Source organism: Sminthopsis crassicaudata, chromosome 4 (assembly GCF_048593235.1).
Source record: "Sminthopsis crassicaudata isolate SCR6 chromosome 4, ASM4859323v1, whole genome shotgun sequence".
Lineage (NCBI taxonomy): Eukaryota > Metazoa > Chordata > Mammalia > Dasyuromorphia > Dasyuridae > Sminthopsis > Sminthopsis crassicaudata.
This window is the reverse complement of record NC_133620.1, coordinates 142,852,396-142,873,788: the sequence shown is the minus strand read 5'-3', so window position 1 is coordinate 142,873,788 and position 21,393 is coordinate 142,852,396. Positions and strand designations below refer to the sequence as shown.

General features: G+C 33.2%; 1 protein-coding gene across 6 annotated transcripts in view; it reads left to right on the top strand.

The window, feature by feature from the left end:
- The window catches only part of PLEKHG1 (pleckstrin homology and RhoGEF domain containing G1), a 261,599-nt gene that overhangs the window by 197,781 nt on the left and 42,425 nt on the right, over positions 1-21,393 (top strand). For all 6 annotated transcript variants that reach the window (XM_074309560.1, XM_074309558.1, XM_074309559.1 and 3 more), the window contains 2 exons: positions 8,172-8,272; positions 18,902-18,971. In XM_074309560.1, the coding sequence (XP_074165661.1) occupies positions 8,172-8,272; positions 18,902-18,971 (171 nt within the window). The remainder of the gene's footprint in view (positions 1-8,171; positions 8,273-18,901; positions 18,972-21,393) is intronic.

The window sequence follows — 21,393 nt, the reverse complement described above, 5'->3', positions numbered from 1 at the left end:
AAGAGAATTTATTAGTGTAATACTCCTGGAGATAAGCGATAGGGATAAGGATGTTTTGGATAAAACAAATGGTTTGGCAGTGTGTAAAATCCTTGATGGCAAAGCAAAGATTGCCTCACTTTTATATTTACATTTCCAGCATTTAACACAGTACCTGGCTAAAATAAATCCCTAAAAAATTCTGGGGTAGCACAATGGATAAAGCACCAGTCCTAGAGTCAGGAGGACCTGAGTTCAGATCTAACCTTTGACCCTAAATGAGTCACTTAACCTCACTGCCTAACCCCCTTCATCCCACCCAAAAAAATCTGTTGGGGCAGCTCACTTAATCTCAATTGCCTTAGCAAAAAAAAAAAAAAAAAAAAAAAAATCTACTGATTGCTTCCTAGAATAAATATTGTGGTTACTGTAGCTATAGATATATAAACTAAGTGACCTTTGAAATCATCTTATTTATATATGAGGAAACTGAGGACTTTAGGAAGAAATTTCATAATTTGCTAAAGATCAAAGCTAGTAAATAAGGGTGACAGGACTCAAATCCAGGTGTTCTGACTCTAAATCCAATATTTTTTCCACTGCCTCACACTGTTTGAGTAAAGAGGAATAAGAATAAGTGAATCCCAGAGTATTTTCCACAATCAAAGAATCAAAATATCATTAGTGTTGAGAACTCATCCCACAGAATTAACGAGTAAAACAAGTAAAACCTTTTAAAAATTAGTCTCAATGAAGTATTGTCTGAAGGCCAAGGAGAAAAATTATTGGAGAAAATGGAAGTTCCATAAATAAATTCCATAAATGAGAAAGAGAGGAATTGATAATTTATATTTATATTGTTATGAGAAATTTACAAAAGGAAGATTCAGAAAAAATTGTTAATATATTAATAGACTAGGTTTATAATAATCACAAATTACAAACATGTTAAGTAGGCTATGATATCTATACATATATCTTTCAGTTTCTTTGTGTAGTAGATTATTTATATTGATTTGACTTCAAGATGAATTTATAATCAGCATCAATGTCATTTCTGTTGTGTCAAAATACCTAAAACAATCTAGTTCACTCTCTTATTTCTGTGGGGTTGTTTTTTTTTCCATTTTTCAATAGCTTATTTAAATAATCCAGAGTTAAATCGTCTTAATTGTATGCCACGTATTTTTCTCATTGCTACTCTTTTTTTCTTTGTTTATTATAAATTCTGATTTTAGCTATTATGAGTCAGTAGTCTAACTGTGAACAGACAGCTCACTTAAGGATAACTCCCACATGAATAGTAAGTCTTTTCCTGTCTGTTTAATGCTACTAAATGTCATTATTTGTGAAGTATTTGTTATCTATGATCAGTATTACTAATCCTTTTTTGAAGAATTTATGATACAGAAGTTAGAGACTTCTGTATAATCTATAAGGCTTTGACCTCTCTCTTTACTTTTTCTTAAAACATGTGCTTTCCTGCATTTATCCTTGCCTTTTTACTTCCTTTAATTGAAGTCACCACTAATTATTAGAGTAATTAAAGCTGCCATTTATTATCAGCCAATTTGATTTGGAGGGTGTTATCAAGTTTCTCACAGAATTTCCCTCTCATTTTGTAATCAACAGACAATGTTGGTAGTGGTCTTTTTATAAATATTTGTCATTAATATTTTAGTACATAATGACTAAATGTCAATCTTCATGTAAGATAATTATATACATATGGAGGATATCCTTGAGGAAGACATTTCTAGGAAACAAGCAACCTTTCACATGTGATATTTAAAAATGGGCCACATTTAATATGAAAGATACAGAGAATATAAAATTTCATTATCAGGCAATAAGCATTTAATTATGTCCAGGCTTTCTGAGGCCTGAGAATACAAAAAAAAAAAAAAAAAAAAAAAAAAAAGTAAAGGACAAGTACTTTGACCTCAAGGATCTCATATTCCAGTTGTGCTTATTTATTGATTGTAAAAAAGTAGTCAACAGAATAAAATGAGGCTTACAAGCTCTTTTACAACAAAGTATCTACCTTCCATATATCAAGATCATTCAGAAATCAGAAATAACAAAAAGAACCCTATTTAGTAATTTTCTGAAATTATGGAAATATCAGGCAAAGTATAAAATAGCAAGAGATACAGACTTGTCAAAAAAAAAAAAAAGTTTCCACTTTGATGAAGATCATGTATGGAGCCCAGATTGAGGAGTGATTAATTCTCTTTACATGTGAGCTACTCATGTATGCAGGTGATAATACATTGATTTCATCAAGTCCCAAGAGCAGAGGCTCTTACTAAATATTTGTAATCACTCAATGATGTGTGACGTATCAAATCACTCAGAAAAAACCAAACGGATGAAGAATTTCTATAGCCCATATTTCAGTATGCATCTCAATAAGACTACATAACAAATTAGGACAGCATTTTCTTTTAGACAATGATCTGGGCGCAGAGTTGGACCATAGTAGAAGAAATTGGACTGTTTTCAGAAAATTGCAAAGCCCTTTAATTACTACAAACTTCCAATGTCAATAAGACAAACATTTCACTGATGTTGCTGTATAACATCAAGACCTGGGATATCATTGCCCTTGAAGACTTTAAAATGAATCATTTTGAAAGCTGTGGAAAGGCCCATGGTGAATATGAGCAAGCTTCTATACATAATAAACCAGCAACTCTCAAGAATAACAATTAAAAAGGGTATTATCAAGAAATGCTGGGGAAGATGGGTTAAACACATGGTTGTCAGCTTGTTTGTGAGCTATGGTTGTACAGAGTTCTGGTACCTATTATTACTTGTGATTCTGTTATAAAGATGAATTAAGCCTCCAACAGGTTAAATCAATCCCTTGTGGCAGACTTTTGGGAAGATGTAGATGAGAATATTACAAAATGAGTCAATACAGATATGGGATGATTGGCAACATTGAAAGGAATTTAAGAATTTATGAAATCACAGGTACATTTGACTGCTTCAGTATTTATATATACATATTTAAATATAATTTCACAATATAATTGTGAAGAAATTATTTCAAAATGAATTGTCTTTACAACTTTAGAATTGGAAGAAATTTTAAAAAGATAATTTAGTTCCTTAATCAATTTAATCTTTTATATATTTTCAAGTTGCTTTTTGGTTTTTTGAGCAATGGATAATTCCAGTTAAGCAAAAACAACCAGCACAACTGCCTCTAATAGGGTTTGCTATATTCTGGTGCATCTGTACTGAAAGGAAGGAAATATATTTCATTATTTGTTGTTACTGTTCTGTCATATCTGACGCTTCATGATTCAGTTTGGGGCTTTCTTTACAGAGATAATAGATTGGTTTGCCTTTTCCTTCTCTTGTCCATTTTACAGATGAGAAAACCAAGGGAAAGAGGATCAAGTGACTTGGCCAGGTCACACAGCTAACAAGTCTCTGGGGCTACATTTGAACTCTGGTCTTCCTGACTATTGACCCAGTACTCTGATCCATTGTGTCATCTACCTATCCTATTTCATTGTTGATACCCCAGGGAAAAAAAATAAGACTGATCATGGCATTGAATTGATTTTTAATGTGTTATTGTTGTTTTAATGTACAATTTTTGTATTATTTGTATATTATTCTCTTGGTTCTGCTTTTTTTTTTTTGCTCTGCATCCATTCAATCAAGTTTTCCTCATGCTTCTCTATATATCTTCTCTGAATATTCATACAATATTACTGTTACTCCACATAACATAATTATTCAGTTCCTAAACTGTATGCTCACTTTGTTCCTAGTTTTTGTTATTTTTTTCCTATTACAGAGTGATCTAAGAAATATTTTGGTATATTTAAAATCTTTCTGTTTTATTATTGACCTCTTTGGGTAAAAGGGTATGATGATATCCTTTTTTTAAGCAACTTTCTTCATATACTTTTATTCCACAAAAAAATGTCCTCCTTAACACCCCTGACAGGTGAATGTTCAACTTCTGCTTAAACACTTCCATTATCTAGAAGTTGCATATTTAATTTAAAAAGTAGTTGATGAGAGGCAGCTAAGTGGTACAGTGGATAAAGCACCAGCCCTGGAGTCAGGAGGACCTGACTTCAAATGTGACCTCAAACATTTAACACTTCTTAACTGTGTGATCCTGGGCAAGTCACTTAACTCCAATTGCCTCAGCAAAAAAAAAAAAAAAAAAAAAAGTAGTTGATGAGAAGAAACAGGGGAATTCATTATGATTTTTCATAGATTTTTTTTTTGGAAGTGGAGTAGTCACAAGGACTGACAAGAAACAAATAAAATTAATAAGCAGTGTGACTTTGAGCCAATAAATTTCCCTGGTTTCTGTACTGTCATTATGCATACAGCATGGCCTGTTATCTGGGAGCTAAAACCTTTCATTATGGTTTCATACAATTACAACCGTTAATATAGTGTGTTCTATAGTAGTTTTCAGTAACTGATTTAGGGCTAAAGTATCATATTTAAAAGACTTAATTAGGATTGGTGAAGGGAGCAAGTTGTGACCATACAACTTTGATCGGCTTTCAACAGTTGGCTTACATAAAGTTGGATTCCTAACACTCTATATACTGAACAATTTCAGAAAATAAGCATCCTTTTTAATACAGTTTCTCTATACTATAGGCTTTGGTGTTTTGAAGTCTTTTCAGTTGGAGGGGAGCCATAATTTGTTGGAGGGGAGCCATGGCTCTTTGTCCCTAGCCCCATTTGAAATTCTTAGTACTTTTTAACTCAATCCTTTCCCCACAAGAGGAATTTAGTATCTGGTTCTTGCAAATCTAGCAAACCTTGAACTTCAAGTGAGTAGGGAGGATTAGTTTCCTATTCTGTAGTTTTCTGCAGCTGTTCTGGGACCCAGGCAGTGGAATTCAATATAGCTAGATCAGGAATTTAGCTTGGGTTCCATAGGCTTTTTAAAAAACTGTATTTTGTTACTGCATTTCAGTATTTAGTTTTATTTATTTAGTTTAGTAATTAGTTTTCTTTGTGATACTATGCATTATCATTTTATGAGTGGATGCCCATCAGTTGGAGAATGGCTGAATAAGTTATGATATATGGTATATGGTATATGAATAAGAACTGATACTAAGTGAAGTGAATAGAGCCAAGAGAACATTGTACACAGAAACAAGATTATTTAATGATCAATTCTGATGGACATGGCTTTTTTCAACAGTGAGGTGATTCAGGCCAGTTTCAGTGGTCTTGTGATAAAGAGAGCCATCTACATATAGAGAGAGGATTGTGGGAACTGAGTGTGGATCACAGACATATTATTTTTACTTTTTGTGGTTGTTTGCTTGCATTTTGTTTTCTTTCTCATTTTTCCCTTTTTAATCTGATTTTTCTTGTGTAGCATGATAAATATGGAAATATGTATGAAAGAATTGCACATGTATAACATAAATTGGATTACTTGCTATCTAGGAGGGTGGGGAAGGGAGAGAGAAAAAAAAATTGGAACACAAGGTTTTGTAAGAGTGAATGCTGAAAACTATCTTTGTGTGTGTTTTGAAAATGAAAAACTTTATTAAAAAATAAAATATAAAAACATTTTCCAAAGAAGAAAGACCAGAAGCATTCTCAAACTGACTGAAGGGTTCATGCCACAAAAAAGAATCTGTGAACTAAGCCCTTGTTGCTCCTTGTCTTCTGTCTCATCATGTTTGTAATGGTCTTTTTTCTTTAATTGCACTTTATATTTAATTTTGGCAAGTCAGACTTTAAGAAACTATAGAAATTGGTGAATCTGAACTTTCCTCTTATATTGATAAATAGACTCAAAGTAATCTTTAGCAGACCTGAATTGCTGACCTAATCATGTTAATAGCTAGTCCAAATAACACCCCTGTCCCAAAAGTATTAGAAAATCCCCCTGGATTTGAATGGCTTTCAAATGTCTGAAAAACACTGAAGTTTTAGGCAAATTGACCTGGTTAAAAAATAAAATTTGAAAATTCCAAAAGATAACCTAAAGGAAATAAGTATGCAGGGTTTTTTTTCCTTCTGAGTTTACTTCCCATTTATATCATATCTTGTATTCATGTTGTCTCCAATTTTATTAGAATGGGAGCTCCTTGAGAGTTGAGATAGAGAAAGTGTTCAGTAAATACTGGTTGTTGTTAATGATAATGATGACAAACAATGATGACATTAATATTTACATGTCTGTCATCTTAAAAGCAGTTATTAAACTCATTAAATTTTAACTCAAAAGCATCTTATTTTAGTCCTTTGCTTAAGTCCAAATAAATTTTCTACCTAATACCAATTCACCAATCAGTAAAAGAAAATATTTGGAAGTAAGTTAAAATTTCATATAACTTGGTTTTTTTTTGTTTTTTTGTTTTTTCCAACAGGTCAAATCAGTTAGTATTTATGGTTATTAACCTTTAGAATCAAAGCCTTTCAAATGATGGCAATTTTCATAGGATATAGGAAACTCCAATTCATGAATGTTTATGATTCTTTCTAGAAATATGAGGACAAACCCAATGATTCTGCCATTTGTTGTATACATTTTTGTCTTTTATTTTGAGATTCCACTCTTTCTACACACACACTCTAATCCCTTATCTACTCCGCTTTTGAATTCAATTTTATTCCACTTTGGCAATTAATATTCAGTACTCAAATAAACACAAACCTAAAGGAAAGTCAGACGAGATCCTGTTCTTGCTGCTCTCCGTGACTCTCAGTTTGTAGCAATTTACACTCTTGGCTCACAGACTCCTAAGGTTGTTGACTTCCTTTGGGTGGTTCCTAAGATACAAACAAAATGTCAGAAGGTTGAGAAGCCCCAGGACCTTGTTCTCATTATTCATTATGCAAACACTGCACAGTACCCATGTGGGTTCCTTGAGGTTGCTTTGGGATGGTAAGAAAGAAGAGCTTTCCTTTTTGGAGAGAGAGCTTTGGTTATCATTGAAGTCTCTGGCTCAGATTGCTTGCCAGTTACATGATTCAGACAGGTGTTCTTTTTGACAAAGAAGCTAAGATAAGCTACTCTTATTTGAGAATTATCAGAAATTGAGATGATGAATGTTGATTATAGAATGGTATAAAAAACAATTTGTGATGTACTTAAGTTTTAATTTTCCCTTAACTGGTGCATCAAAATACTGGTGTGTTTGTTATCAGACTTTGGAATGCAGTTATGGTGTAAAGATTTTCATGCTCTAGTTGACATTTCATGGGGTTACTTCCTCAGAGTGAGGGGCCATGGAATGTTATGTTGCCCTTGGTTGAATGCCATACTACATTGTTCAGCTCAGGGTAGGGGGTTTTATTTATTTTTCATTTTACGTTATTTCAGCTGTTTTCACTTTTTCCTTTATTTTTTTCCTGCCTCCTACAGAGTCCTTTTGCAAACATTACTGGGGGACATTTCATTATGAGCTCTTTTGACTAGTACTTTCAGTCTTGGGAGAATGGTTTTCCTCTATGTCAACAACTCAGAGTCTCTTAAGTTCAGACAGATAAAATTCAACTCTTTCTAGATCAAAAACCTTATGGAAATCCAGGTTTTATATAGAAACTTTTATTATATCAGAGAAAAAAAATTCTTTAAACTGACTTACTTCTGTTTCATTAAATGTTATATACTTATAACCAAAGCTAACATGCTGAGTTATTTCACTTAACAAAACATGTTCATTTATTAATTAATGTTTGTGTGAAAGACCATTGAGAATTTCTTTTTATTGAAGATTAATTTTAAAAACAAGTTGATATTTAACTGTTCTGAAATTACATTGGGGAATATGACTGAGCTTTTCTCTCATATCAGTTATTAAAAGAAACAATATTTCGTTATGGAAAACTTTGACTTTATCAGCTAATTAATTGTGACTATTGTACAGTCACAATAGAGTGAAATCTAAATGTGGTTTTCTGCAAGTAGATACATAAACATACATCATGCTGTCTCTATATTACTCACTATTCAATTTCTCTGTTATTTTCTTGAGGTCAGTGAACAGGTAAGTATTATTATCTTTAATAAAAGAATGACTGTTTTCTCACAGTGAAATTACTACATGCATTACTGAAATGACAACTTGAAACTGATATGAAGGATTCCTCTTACATAATTAAAGATAACTCCATTACTGACACTGAAAGAGACTGGAGTTTTTAAGGTATTCTTCTTGTTAATTTCACAGGATTATCTTGACTGTATCAAAGACCAATCCAAGCTTTCTTTGGGGGCTGAAGAAAGATCCGCCCTTTTTGGAAACATACAAGATATCTACCATTTCAACAGGTAAGTTAATACTGAAATATGGACAACATGAAAACAACCAGATTATTAGTTTCTAAGATCTATGTGGCCTAAGGGATCTAGCACATGAAAACTGACCGCCTGTAATCCTTCTCTTTTCAGAGGATTACTATTCTTTGAAAACTTGAATCTGGGTTAAGTACTTATATAGTTTCCTAAGTACAATATTTATTCTCCATCAAACCTCTTTTATCTTGCAATCCCCAGAGAGATGATCTGATTATAGGTCCACAGAATCATCAGGATCATTTTCCTTCCATAGCAAAAAAATGTACAGGTCCAAAGTTTAAAAGTTTTTTTCTCAAATACTTTTTTGGTATCTGTTGCAGTATCTATTGCAATCCTGAGCCCAGAGATATTTGAAACATATTTCATTAGTTGATTGAAATAATTAAATCTGATTGCAAAGCATTTTTGGTACTACAGCGTCCCTCAGTATTGGGAGAAAAATTATATGCCTTGGATACAAATAGTCCAACATTATATTCCTGATTGCAGTAACCATTTAATTACAAAATATGCCAAGAACTGTGTTAGGTACTGGTGATCCAAAGGCTAAATGCAAATTGTCTTTTCAAGTTTTATGTTCTACCGGAAAGAAATAATGGGTTTAGAGATAAGTAAAGACTATATGTGTATGTGTGTGTACATATATACCTAGGAATATTTGGGAGACCAGAGAGACCTAACAGCTCAGAGGATTTTTTAAGGACCTTGTGTAGGAAATGGTATTTGATTGAAACCTTGAGGCAACGGATTCTAAAAGGTAAAAATGAGGATGTACTTTCCAGGCTAGGGGGGCAAGGGTACAAAAAGCATCAAGATGGGAAATTTAATCTGATTTAAATAGAAGAGCAAATAGAGCATTTTGGTTGGAAAGTTGACTAGTGCCAAATTACTAAGGACTTTAAGTGTCAAAAGAAATTTCCATTTTATAATCACAAGAGCTCCTTGAAGGAGAGGATAACATGGTCAGACCCAAGCTTTAGGAATATTAATTTGATACTTTTGTGAAGAATGGACTCTAGAGAAGGAGATTAGAGGGAGAAACACCAATCAGGATTTGTTGCAATAGTCCAGATGAGAGAGGATGATGAGTTAGGACTATGGTGGTTGTGGTATGAGTGGGGATAAATAGAAAGGGTGTAAGAAATACTAGGGAGTTAAAAATCAGTGCAATTTGGTATCTCCTTTGTTATATAGAAGAAGAGAAAGAATAAAGAATTCCAAGTGACAGTGTGATTGAGAATTTGTGTATCTGTGAGAACAATAGCTCCCTATACTTCTATATAGGAAAAATAGAATGAGAGAGATGGTTTTTATGAGAAGGAGAATGAGTTCTATTTTGGACATGTTGAGTTTGAAATGGTTACAAAAAATATCTAAAGGGTAGTTGGTAATGTGGAAGCAGAGATCAGAAGAGAGGATATAGAAATGTAAGAATTATCTATAGCAAGGTGATTTTTGAGGGTATAGGAGCTGATGAACTCACTAAAAGGTGCAGTGGTCCTCAAACTTTTTAAATAGGGGGCCAGTTCACTGTCCCTCAGACTGTGGGAGAGCCAGACTATAGTAAAAACAAAAATTCATACTCTGTCTCGGTCCCTCAGCCCATTTGCCATAATTGGTGGGCCGCATAAATGTCCTCAGCAGGCGGCATCTGGCCCTTGGGCCGTAGTTTGAGAACCCCTGCTATAGACAGAGGAAATGAACCTGTTTCCATTATGGGGAGCTCCTGGAAAGTACTTTGACCAATGTGATGGGCACTGGCTTTACAAGTTAGAGAGTTGCCCACTTCCTTGAGAGGTTAAATGATTTCTCCAGAGTTACAAAACCTGTAAATATCAGAGAAAAATCTTAAAGTCAGGTCGTCTTCTCTTTGTCTCTCTTTTTGTTATAGCACACTGCCCTTATCCATTGGGATAATAGGGAGAAGGGCAAAGTTTAATTTTGTAGTTTAATATTCTATAGTCTTTTTTTTTAAATTACATATTAGTATGGTGGTGATGTGTGGAATGAAAGAAGATTACAATATGTAACAAACAAAAAGGGAAAAAAAACTAACCATAGAGACAAAAAGTAAATTTAGGGTTTATTATTTTTATAGTCTTTTAGTAATATGCCAGTGTTAAAAATATTTACTTCAAATTTGATTGAATTAAGCTTTTGATTCTTTGGAAAACTGGAGTTATGCCATTTCATTTTCAAAGTTTACTGAAATATTTGTGTTTTTCTAGATCTTTGAAGATTGTATGATATATTTCAGGGTTGTTTTTCACCTTTGCTAAATAGTGAACATCAGTATGACTCCATGAACTAGAGAAAGTAGAGAAAATTGATTTCAACTCAGTAAACATTTATTAATCCCTCCCTATGTGTAGGGCATTTTTATGAGAGTCTGATGACAAGGAGGCAGGAGATGCGGACCTCAGGGTGCTCATAGTAAAGTAAGGATTTAAGACACATGCAGTGAACTATAACCAAAATGTTATAAATAATAAAAATAGTTAACATTTATAAAGCACATTGTATATTGTCTCATTTACTCTGTATGACAAATCTTTTGGTTTAACGATATGGCATCGCCATAGATAAATAACTAAAACATCAGAGAAGTATAGAAAGTGCTCTGTGGGGCATGTTACTTTTCATGCAAATAAAAATAAAATTGAGTTTTGTTGCCAAGAAAAATTTTGCATTTCTGAAGTGTCTATTATAAAGATCTTTTCTGGACAATCGAAAGAAAAAAATTAACCTCTATCAGGAATGAATGAGTAAAATTGATGACACATTATTGTGAGGTATCCATGTGGTTATCATTTTTGCATGTTTATATGTGCACATATATATGTCTCACTTTAAAAAATTTATTTCATGTCGTCTCAAGTTCTGGTAATCATTTTGAAGGGAGTTGTTCTATTATTTCAATGTTAATGGAAGAGATTTTTTGTCTGTTATTTTGCATAGCTAATCTTATTTTCTTAGTTTTAAATCTTATTTCTAAAAGTCAAAACTTTTCAAGTGCTCCAATATCTCCTTTTAGAAAATGTGGGATTATTTTTTGTTGTTACACATAGAAGAGTGTTGTGAATACTATCTTCCATGGCAGTTTAAGGTCTTGATTTGTATTTCTTATGTCAGATATTTTAGTGTATACTAAGTGTCCCAAAATTTCTATTGTGATTTTAAGCTATCATGAATACTTTTGGGACTCCTGGTATAAGACAAAACTATGGACCTTTATATTTTACCACTTATAGTTTATTTGCAAGATTTTCCACACATCAGTCAAAGCAATGGAAAGACTTGACATCTTATAATTAAGTCAGTCAAAAGGAGATACTGATTTTTTTTTCCTTCTGGATTCTTTAATTGACTTGTTGAAGTAATATTTCATGAATTCTGTCAAAGATGATAGAATATGCTTAATGTGTGAGTATGTTTAAGTATATATTTACATATATATTCTCACATATATATAGCAGCTTTAATTGAGAGACAAACTTTAGTTTGTATATGTGTGTATTTTACATATATTTATATGTGTGTACATTGTGCATCAACTTAATCATCATGAAAAGCAATTCTGTGGACTTGCTCCCATGCTTTTTAGTATGATGGTTTTAGCAATGTTGTTGTATGCCTTCAATGAAAATAGCATCAGGGTCAACCATCATATTGATGATATTTAATTTGAAAAGGTTACAAGCCAAGACTAAAGTGGAGGGAGAGTTGATGCAAGACTTTTTGTTCATAGATGCTTGTGCACTCTGTGCAGTGAGGCTAAAATGCAACAAAGTATGGATCAAGTCACTGCCACTCAAGTTAATTTTGGCCTAACAATTAACACCAAGAAAATAGGGGTTCTCCACTGGCCAGCATCACATCATTCATACATGGAACCATTAGTTACAAAATTGGAGATAATTTTGAATGACGTGGATAAGCTCATTTGCCTTGACAATATAATATCCAGGGATGTCAACACAGATAATTAGGTTGATTCACAGAGACCTTATTACAGATACATTCAAATCAACATTAGAAAATTCCTTTTCTAAGGAAGTGATGCTATTTAAGACATTTGGCATTTCTTCCCCTTTGGTTCTCAGAATGGGGAGAGGGGATAAGTGGATGGATTCCTTTGTACTCTCCCACTCCCCATATGTCAGCTTTTTTGGACATTTAGGGATTTATCATATTCTTAGATTTTAGGCTATTTTGCTGATTTCTGTTTAAGAAACAACTACATGCATACATAAATGTATGTAAAATATGCACATATACACACTGGGGCAATCTATTACTTTTTTGGATAGTTCTAATTATTAAGAAGCTTTCCTTTTACTTAGAGTAGAAAACTTCCTCTTATCAAAAGCATTTAAGTTTTCTCCCAATGTTCTTTTTCAAAAAGGGTCAGAGCAAAATTTCTTCATTCCTTGGGTTCTTTTAAAACAAAAAAAAATGTTCTTTTTCAAATTGAGAATTCTTCAGATGATTACTTCTCATCCAAATACGCTACAGTTTATTCCTTCTAAAAACAAAATGAATTTGGGCCCATTGTCTTTCCTGCCTATATCATGTTAAAAAAGGTGAAGCAAAGGACAGATAAAATTATATAGCCTGTTCTGTACCAGTAAGACTCAACTTGTAATATTTTCTTCCATCTTTTAGTACACTTTGGCATCATTGAGTGTCTGTAATTCCCAGACAATGGTAGACATAGTCTTTCTCCCTCCTTGTCCCTCCCCTTTCCCAGAAAGCAGATTTCCTAGTCTGAGCTAATGTAGCTAGGAAATTCAAGGGGAATTTGGTGCTGTTTATAGTTCATTACATTTTATATTCCCACGGGCACATGGATCCCTTGCAGATGCTCCAAGTTCAGGTGCCAAATGACCCAGTTAGGAGGGTGGAGAAGGGAAGTGTTATATGGAGCCAATTTCAGATTTGAATGGGAGTGGCTCCCTTTTGGGATCTCATTCACAGAGAAGTGCTGAAATACTCAAGGCCATGAAATAATACTTGTTTTAACATTTACATCAATGGTCCAGGGACACTTTGATAGGGTTACTGTAGAAGAGGAAATACTTTTTTAATTGCAGGTATATACATGCATACACTGAAGAATGCATTCAATTCCCCATCTCCACCCTACCTTTACTCTACTTTAAAAAAAAAATAAAAGTATGATTGATTGTCAGGCTAAAAGAAAAAATATCCCAACCCTGAAGCCAGGAAAATGATTATATTGTTACTGTCTTGAGAAGAAAGAGACCTGAGTTTTCCCTTTATCACACTTTTATAATTTTGAAATAAAATATTTCTGTATTTATATATTCCTTATCTACCCTTTTAGCTCTTTAAAGGTAGAGATTATTTCATCCATATGAGAAAGACATTTCTGAATACTTAGGTAATCAACACAAGATGAGCAGGGCAGATGCTTGAGAAGGCAAACAGTTAGAGCTTGGTCGGTTGCCAAAGACTTCAAAATCATCGCTCGCATCCCAGATTATCACCAGTCATTTTGACCTTTGTCCTGTCACTGGATTTAGATGATCCTAGGAGACAGAATAAAGCTGATGCCTTTGCCTCATTTAAGACCAATTCACGCACAAGTTAAAACATCCAGCCATCATCTACTAATTTATCCCAACTTCATGATGTCATTGGTCTTTCAAAAATAAGGGATAAACAACTATACAATACAATACAAACTCTTTTTAACTGCTTAGCAGTAAATTGATGGACAGGAGACAGAAATGAGATGATTTTAAAGTTGGGGACTCTCCAGTTTAAGGATAAGAATGTAGTGAGAGGGAGATTCTCTCCAGTGCACTCAGTTTCATAGCAGCAGAGGAGACACTCTGGTTGGGTAGACTGGGCTTATCAGAATCCTCAAACTCCACACCTCCCAGGTTATTCATCTAACTGGTAGCAAACAAATCCTCCTTCTTTTCTTTGAAGCCTAAGACATGACCTTCACCTCTTTAACATACCCTCTTTCTTGTCCCCATTGCTTCTTCTTTTTCTGAGAAATGTTTGATTATTTATCTCACAATACTGCTATGAGAAAAATTCTTTGCAAACTACCAAGTGCTGTATGAATAAGAATTGTTATTAACTATGACGAAGATAATGAACAATGATAATAATAAACATTTATATAGTATTTACTATGTGTCAGGCACTGTGCCAAGCACTTTACAATTATTATTTCATTTTATCCACAATAGGTGCTATTACATTTGACTGACAGAGGTTAAAAGGCTTGCCCAAGGTTTCAGTCTAGTAAGTGTCTGAGGTGGAATTTGGAATCAGGTCTTCCTGACTCCAAGCCTGGCCACCAAACTGGAATGCCTATTTTATTTTTTTCCATCATCTTTATCTCTTTCCTCTGATCTTCTGTTAAGTCCACTGGACCCTACAATCCAATTGCTCTCATACACTCTTTTCCTCTGTTATAGTTTTGGTTGCCTTTGGTGACTTGGATTGGGCAAGAGTACAGTAGGATGGAGATTAATACTAGAAAAGTCTACTTTTACCCTTCCAGCTAGGCTTGTTGACAAAATAGCTAAAAAAAATTTTTTTTGAAAAAAAAAAAAAGTTGGTGATATTAAGTCAGAGAAATGTAAAACAAAGAGTAAAATGATAATAAATATAAGAAAGAATTAATGAATGCAAATAAATACACAGTTTGGCTTGAATGCAAAAGCATATTCATTTATATCCAGGATGAATGAATAAGAAGTAGTAATCAATCGTTATTTTCTTAGTACTTATCATGAGTAAAACACTGACTTATCATGAGTAAAAAATGCAAAGAAGTAAAAGAAATAGACTTTTTGGTTAAGAAACAAGTAGTTTCATTGAAAAAATAAAAAAATGTACATATTAAAAGAAAACTAAGATGATAATTAAACACTAAACAGATTGTGTAGACTATCAGTCTCTCAATATTTTAGAAATATTCAACAAGACTGAGTCAGCCTTGACCCTCACATATCATCAGTTCCCTCTACCTCTCTGATTAGAAAGTGGCAGCATGAACTCCAAAACCTTTATTTCAAGAAGGCTTAGCCAGCTATCTCTTCATTTTCCATGTGCTTTCACTCATGTGGACTTCTGCAATGAATACTTTCTTTCCCTTCCTCCCTCTAGGCTTCTTTTTGTATTATCTTCACCCATTAGACTATAAGCTCCTTTAGATCAGGAAGAACTTTTCTTTTTCATATTTGTATACCAGGACTTAGCACAGCAGCTGTCACACAGTAGGAAAGTTAATAAATGTAATTGACTGACCGATCATGCCATAGTTTAGTGGGAAAAAAATTTGAACAGAGCTTCAAATATAGGTGTGTACATATGTGTGTGTACATATATATGTTCATTTATAAATTGCATGCATGTACTGCTATATTAATATATCATGTATATTACAAAATAAATGCAAATATTAAAAGATGAAATATGGGCAAAATAATATTCTCAAATAATTTTTATTTAGTCATGCAAAAATATTTTTTGCTTTCCTAATTTTAAAAAGCTTAGTTTGATATTTTCTGCTGCCACAATTCTACAGTCTGGTTCTAAGTTTTGTTTATTGTGATGTTTTGTTTGTCTTCATAGTTGTCATAACTGAAAAAGACACATCAATTCCAAAGAAAGATGTACAATAGTTGCTGTTCTGACTGTGATGGTACTCATTTTTCAATCCCACCTATCAATAATGCCCTGGCTGCTGTTGAAACTGAGCTAGTACATTTCCATCTTCTCTGATATCAATTCATTGGTTCAAGCAAATTAATTGGAAAATATTGCATTTTTGTATTTTTAGTAAATGGACAAAAAACTTTTCATTTTGAAGCTTTTTTGACCAATTAGGAAATTTCATTTCCAAATTTAAGTATATGGAAATGGGAGTTTTTACAATTAGATCATTTATCTAAGAAGCACCTTAGAAATCATCTAGTCTAATCTCTTAGTTTTAAAGGTTGAAAAAACTGAGGACCAGAGGAGTTAAATGATGCCCATAATAGCATGACATAGTATTTTTGTCAAGAATAGCTTCATACTGATAATCTCAAGGTATAATATATGCCTATAACAAAGCTCATTGTTTCTTTTTCAATTATTTTATTTTTAAGGCTTTTTTATTTTCAAAGTATATATCTGGTTTTCAACATTCACCGTTACAAAACCTTGGTTCCAAATTTCTTTTCTTCCTCCCTTCCCCTTACCCCATCTCCTAAATGGCAAATAATCCAATATATGTTAAATATATGCAATTTTCTATACATATTTCCATGATTATTTTGCTGCACAAGAAAAATCAGATCAAAAAGGAAAAAATGAAAATAAAACAAAATGCAAGCAACATGGAAATGCTATGTTGTTATCCACACTCAGCTCCTACAGTTTTCTTTCTGGGTGTAGATGGCTCTCTCCATCACAAGATCATTGGAACTGGTCTCAATCAGTTGAAAGAGCCACATCCAATCAGAATCAATAATCATATAATCTTGTTGTTGCTGTATACAATGTTCTCCTGGTTTTACTTACTTCACTTAGCATCAGTTTGTGCAAGTCTCTCCAAGACTCTCTGAAATCATCCTCCTGGTTGTTTCTTACAGAACAATAATATTTCATAACATTCATATACCATAACTTATTCAGCCATTCTCCAATTGACGGGCATCCACTCAATTTCCAGTTTCTTGCCACTACGAAAAGGACAAACATTTTTGCACATGTGGGTCCCTTTCCCTCCTTTAATATCTCTTTGGGATACAGGCACAGTAGAAACATTGCTGGATCAAAGGGTTTGATAACCTTCTGAGCATAATTCCAAATTGCTCTCCAGAATGGTGAGATCTTTTCACAACTCCACCAACAATGTATTAGTGACCCAGCTTTCCCACATCCCCTTCAATATTTGTCATTATCTTTTCTTGTCATCTTAGCCAATCTAACTGTGTTGTGGTGTCTCAGAGTTGTCTTAATTTTCATTTCTCTGATCAATAGTGATTTAGAACATTTTTTCATATGCCTAGAAATAGTTTTAATTTCTTTGTCTGAAAATTATCTGTCTATATTCTTGTTAACCATTTAAATGAATTTCATTGTTAATGATAATGGATATAAATTTATATTTCATATGACCTTGATAATTTCAAATTTGGAGATAGAGGGTTGATTTCTTGTCAGTTATAATAAATCATCAATATTTTACTTTATTATATGGCTAATAAGGAACCTGTCCTAGAAGTCTCCTTTATGAAATTTTTTTAAAATTTTGTTTTCATTGTTATCATCTTCAATCTAGAGTTTCTTTGCAGGTATCGGTTTTTAGCCAGTTTAACCAAATTAATATGATAGGCACTGGACTACATCTTTAGCATATAAAATTTAAAACATTATTGAGCTCAAATTCTAATGGGAAAGACAACTGGTAAATAACTTCTGTACATACAAGATAAACACAAAGTAAGTGGAAAGTATTCCCAAAGGAATGGCATTGTGGGGAAGAAGAGAGAAGGTGACCTGGGAAAATCTTTCAGAAAATGGAATTTGACCTGAATTTTGACAGAAGTTAGGAAACCACGGAAATTGTAAGGGAAGAGGGAGAATGGATTCCAAGTAGGGAGCTAACCAATGCAGAAACAAGGAATCTAGAGTTGGAGTTTCCTTTTTGTGAAACAGTAGATAATGTAATTGGATTGTAGAGTTTGTAAAATATAAAGATGACTGGAAAAAGCACAGTTTGTAAAATTCCAAACAGAAAATCTTATATTTGTTTCTGAAGGTAATAAATAGGCACTAGAATTTATTAAAGATGTCATGACCCATATTAAAGGAAGAGCAAAATGGCCAGTGTTGTGGGATCGTGGAGTACACTAAGAAGTAAGATATTTTAAGTTTGAGATGCCTTTAAGACATCCAAGGTGTCCAAAAAATAGTTGGTGATATGGAACAAGATGAAGTCAGGAAACAAGAACATATGAAAACAGTATTTGACTTCAACTCTTCTGATTTAATTCCCTTTTTGTTATGCTGGGTAAGGAAGAATTCTTTCTTTTTTAAGAGTGTGCTTCATCAAAATTGGTCAGAATTACATATGATTTGCTGAGTGACAGAGTGGAAAAAAAGCTGCCATTAATTGCTCTTGGTAATTTTTTAATTCAAATCTGATTTTTGTTGTGGTATTTAAGGTGATTATCATATTTTGAAAAAAAAAGGTAAATGCAACATTTTAATTTGTAAAGATAATAACAGCATTTATATAGTGTTTTATACTTTACAAAGCAAACTCAAATATTTTATTTCATTTAATCCTCACAATAACCCTGGAAAATAGGCATTATGATTATCCCATTTTACAGGTTATGAAACTAAGGCAGACAGTGGCTTGCCCCATAATCATATAATTAGTGTCAAAATATCAGTCTGAATTTGAACTAGGTCTTCCTACCTTCAGGTTCAGTCCTCTTATCTACTGTCCCACTTAGTTCCACAAGTTGCCTTGTATATAGCTGAATAAAATATCCTTCATTATGAAAGATTACAAATTAATCTTTAACTTGTTTTTGTTGTTGTTATTGTTGTTGTTAGTGGACTTTTACAAGATCTGGAAAATTGTGAAAATGATCCCGTGGCCATAGCAGAATGTTTTGTATCTAAGGTAAGAATGATTTGCTAGTTTGTGCCAATGGTGACCAGCAATAATATAATTGCTTTTGTTTTGGATTTTAAAAGAATAGTCTTTTTCTTAAGGCTAAATTTTATGGTTGCATTCTTCTACAAAGAAAAAAAAGATCAATTATAGAGAAAAAAGGAACTTATTATTTTAAATGTAGTTTTTAGTTGAAATAAATTGCTTGTTTTATCTCACAAAAAACTATAAGCCTTTGGAGATTGGGGGAGAGGCAAGAATAAAGGAATATTAGAAAATAAGATTATGTTTCAACAATTGATTGACAGAGACATGGGAAAACCATAGGATGGGAAAAATTAACATTTTCATGTATATCAGATCCAGAGAGCTAAAAATGATAATAGGTATTAAGTAGGTAGGTAGGTAGATAGACAGATAGATAGATAGAACATTTATTAATTGTATACTATATGATAAGTGCTATGCTAAGCACTGGGCATGCTAACCCAAAAAATCAAATCAGTTCTTGCCCTCAAGGAGCTTACACTCTGAGGGTAGAAAATGACACAGAAAGGGGCACTACAAAATGGATGGAAAGTGGGGAGGAAATGGGAAATTGCATGACATTGAAATAGTCAAGAAGTTCTTCCTCTGGAGAAAAGACTATAACTGGTATATCTGAGCCCAGTGAAGTTTGAGGGACAGATAAAGAAAAAGAATAGTGTTTCACTTAAATTTTCAGCAATTCTAATAGTCTTCAAATAATTGATTATTACACAGCAAAATCTTCAAATCTACCTTAAATAAAACACTATCTGCATCCAAAGAAAATAGATGTATAGAATAATTTTACATGTATATATCTATTTGTACCTAATGGTAGCTATCTCTAGGACAGGGGAAGGAGAAGAAGAAAAAAAAAGAAATTTACTTGATAATTTTGTTGTGTATTTGAAAGGAATGACCAGTTGTGCATAGTAAATTTGCAGTTTCATGCATAAATCATCTTTTTGTTGAATTGTGTTGTAGAAATGCTTGTTTTATTCCATAATTTAAAAAAATTTAAACATGTTATCACATAATTTGCGCAATTATAGTTTCAAATATACTCAGCTTTTAGCAAAGGCTGCTTGAGAGTAGCTTTGATCACTCTAAAGGGCTAGTATTTTACTTATACTCTTAAATCTAATAACATGTCATAATATCTAATCCTGCTCCTCAAGTTGGATGATGTCATACAAATAGCCTAAATCTAATTCTATCTAAATGGGGAAGCCCTCTCCCTAGCCATGACTCCAGGACTATAAAATGTGAGAGTGATTTTTAATCTAAACATACCACCCTGTATTTTATTACAGTTTTTAAAAGTGATTGTTGTATTAGGTGTAAAGCAAAAGTTAACTACAATATATATATATATATTCATTATTCTTTTCACAATTTACCTACATGTCATAATTAGTCATTGTAAAATACTGAAGGGTAGGAGCATAAAAAAGGATAGAAAGAAACAAGTCAAAAGAGATGCTCTTATTCATCAAAGAAGGTATATGTTCAAGGAGCCATAGACCATCAGCTATACAGAAGAGTTCGGAAACATTTAGCTTTTAAGGGTAACTATAATCAGGGGCAATGATTAAAGGGGTGGGAACATAAGCTTATCCTTGGTTTAATTATTCACATAAAAGTTTGTTTATATACCCCACTGGCATTTCCCAAGCCTCCTTCTTCATTGTAATGTTGCCAGGTTTAATTAGAAGGCTTACTTAAGCACTCCACACATTTACATGTAAGGAAGGCACTGAGAGAGTTTGGTTCTGGCAAAGAATACTTTTCACTCAGCACCCTGAAATTTAGAAGCTGTTAGGTGTTGTGAAGCCAAACCAGCTGTTTAACCAGGGGGAGGCATAGAAGATTACTTTAAATTGAGCAGCCATTAATGAAAGATGTTAAACAGGTTCTTACTTTCATGTGAATCACTGATGCCTTCACAGGGATTCATTTCTGACCTTTTTTATTGGGGGGGTGGAGTAGGGATCTTTGAGGTTAAATGAAACTGTTTCCACTGAAGAATAATATAATTATTCCTTACCTGTTCCTTGAAAAAAAGAGAAGAAAGTCTCCCATGGTAGAATTGTTGAGTAGTGATGGAAATGGAAATTCTTTATTGAAGAACCTAATTATAACACTTTCAGAACGTCACCTTCCACTTCACCCAACATCATACTCTCCCATCTCTTCTTAATCTATATCCTGTTCCACATTAAAAACTTTCCCCTCAAAATATGTTTTATTCATTTAAGTCAATATGTTAATTCTCTCTCTCTCTCTTTTTTTTTTTTTTTTTTTTTGAGGCTGGGGTTAAGTGACTTGCCCAGGGTCACACAGCTAGGAAGTGTTACGTGTCTGAGACCACATTTGAACTCAGGTCCTCCTGAATTCAGGGCTG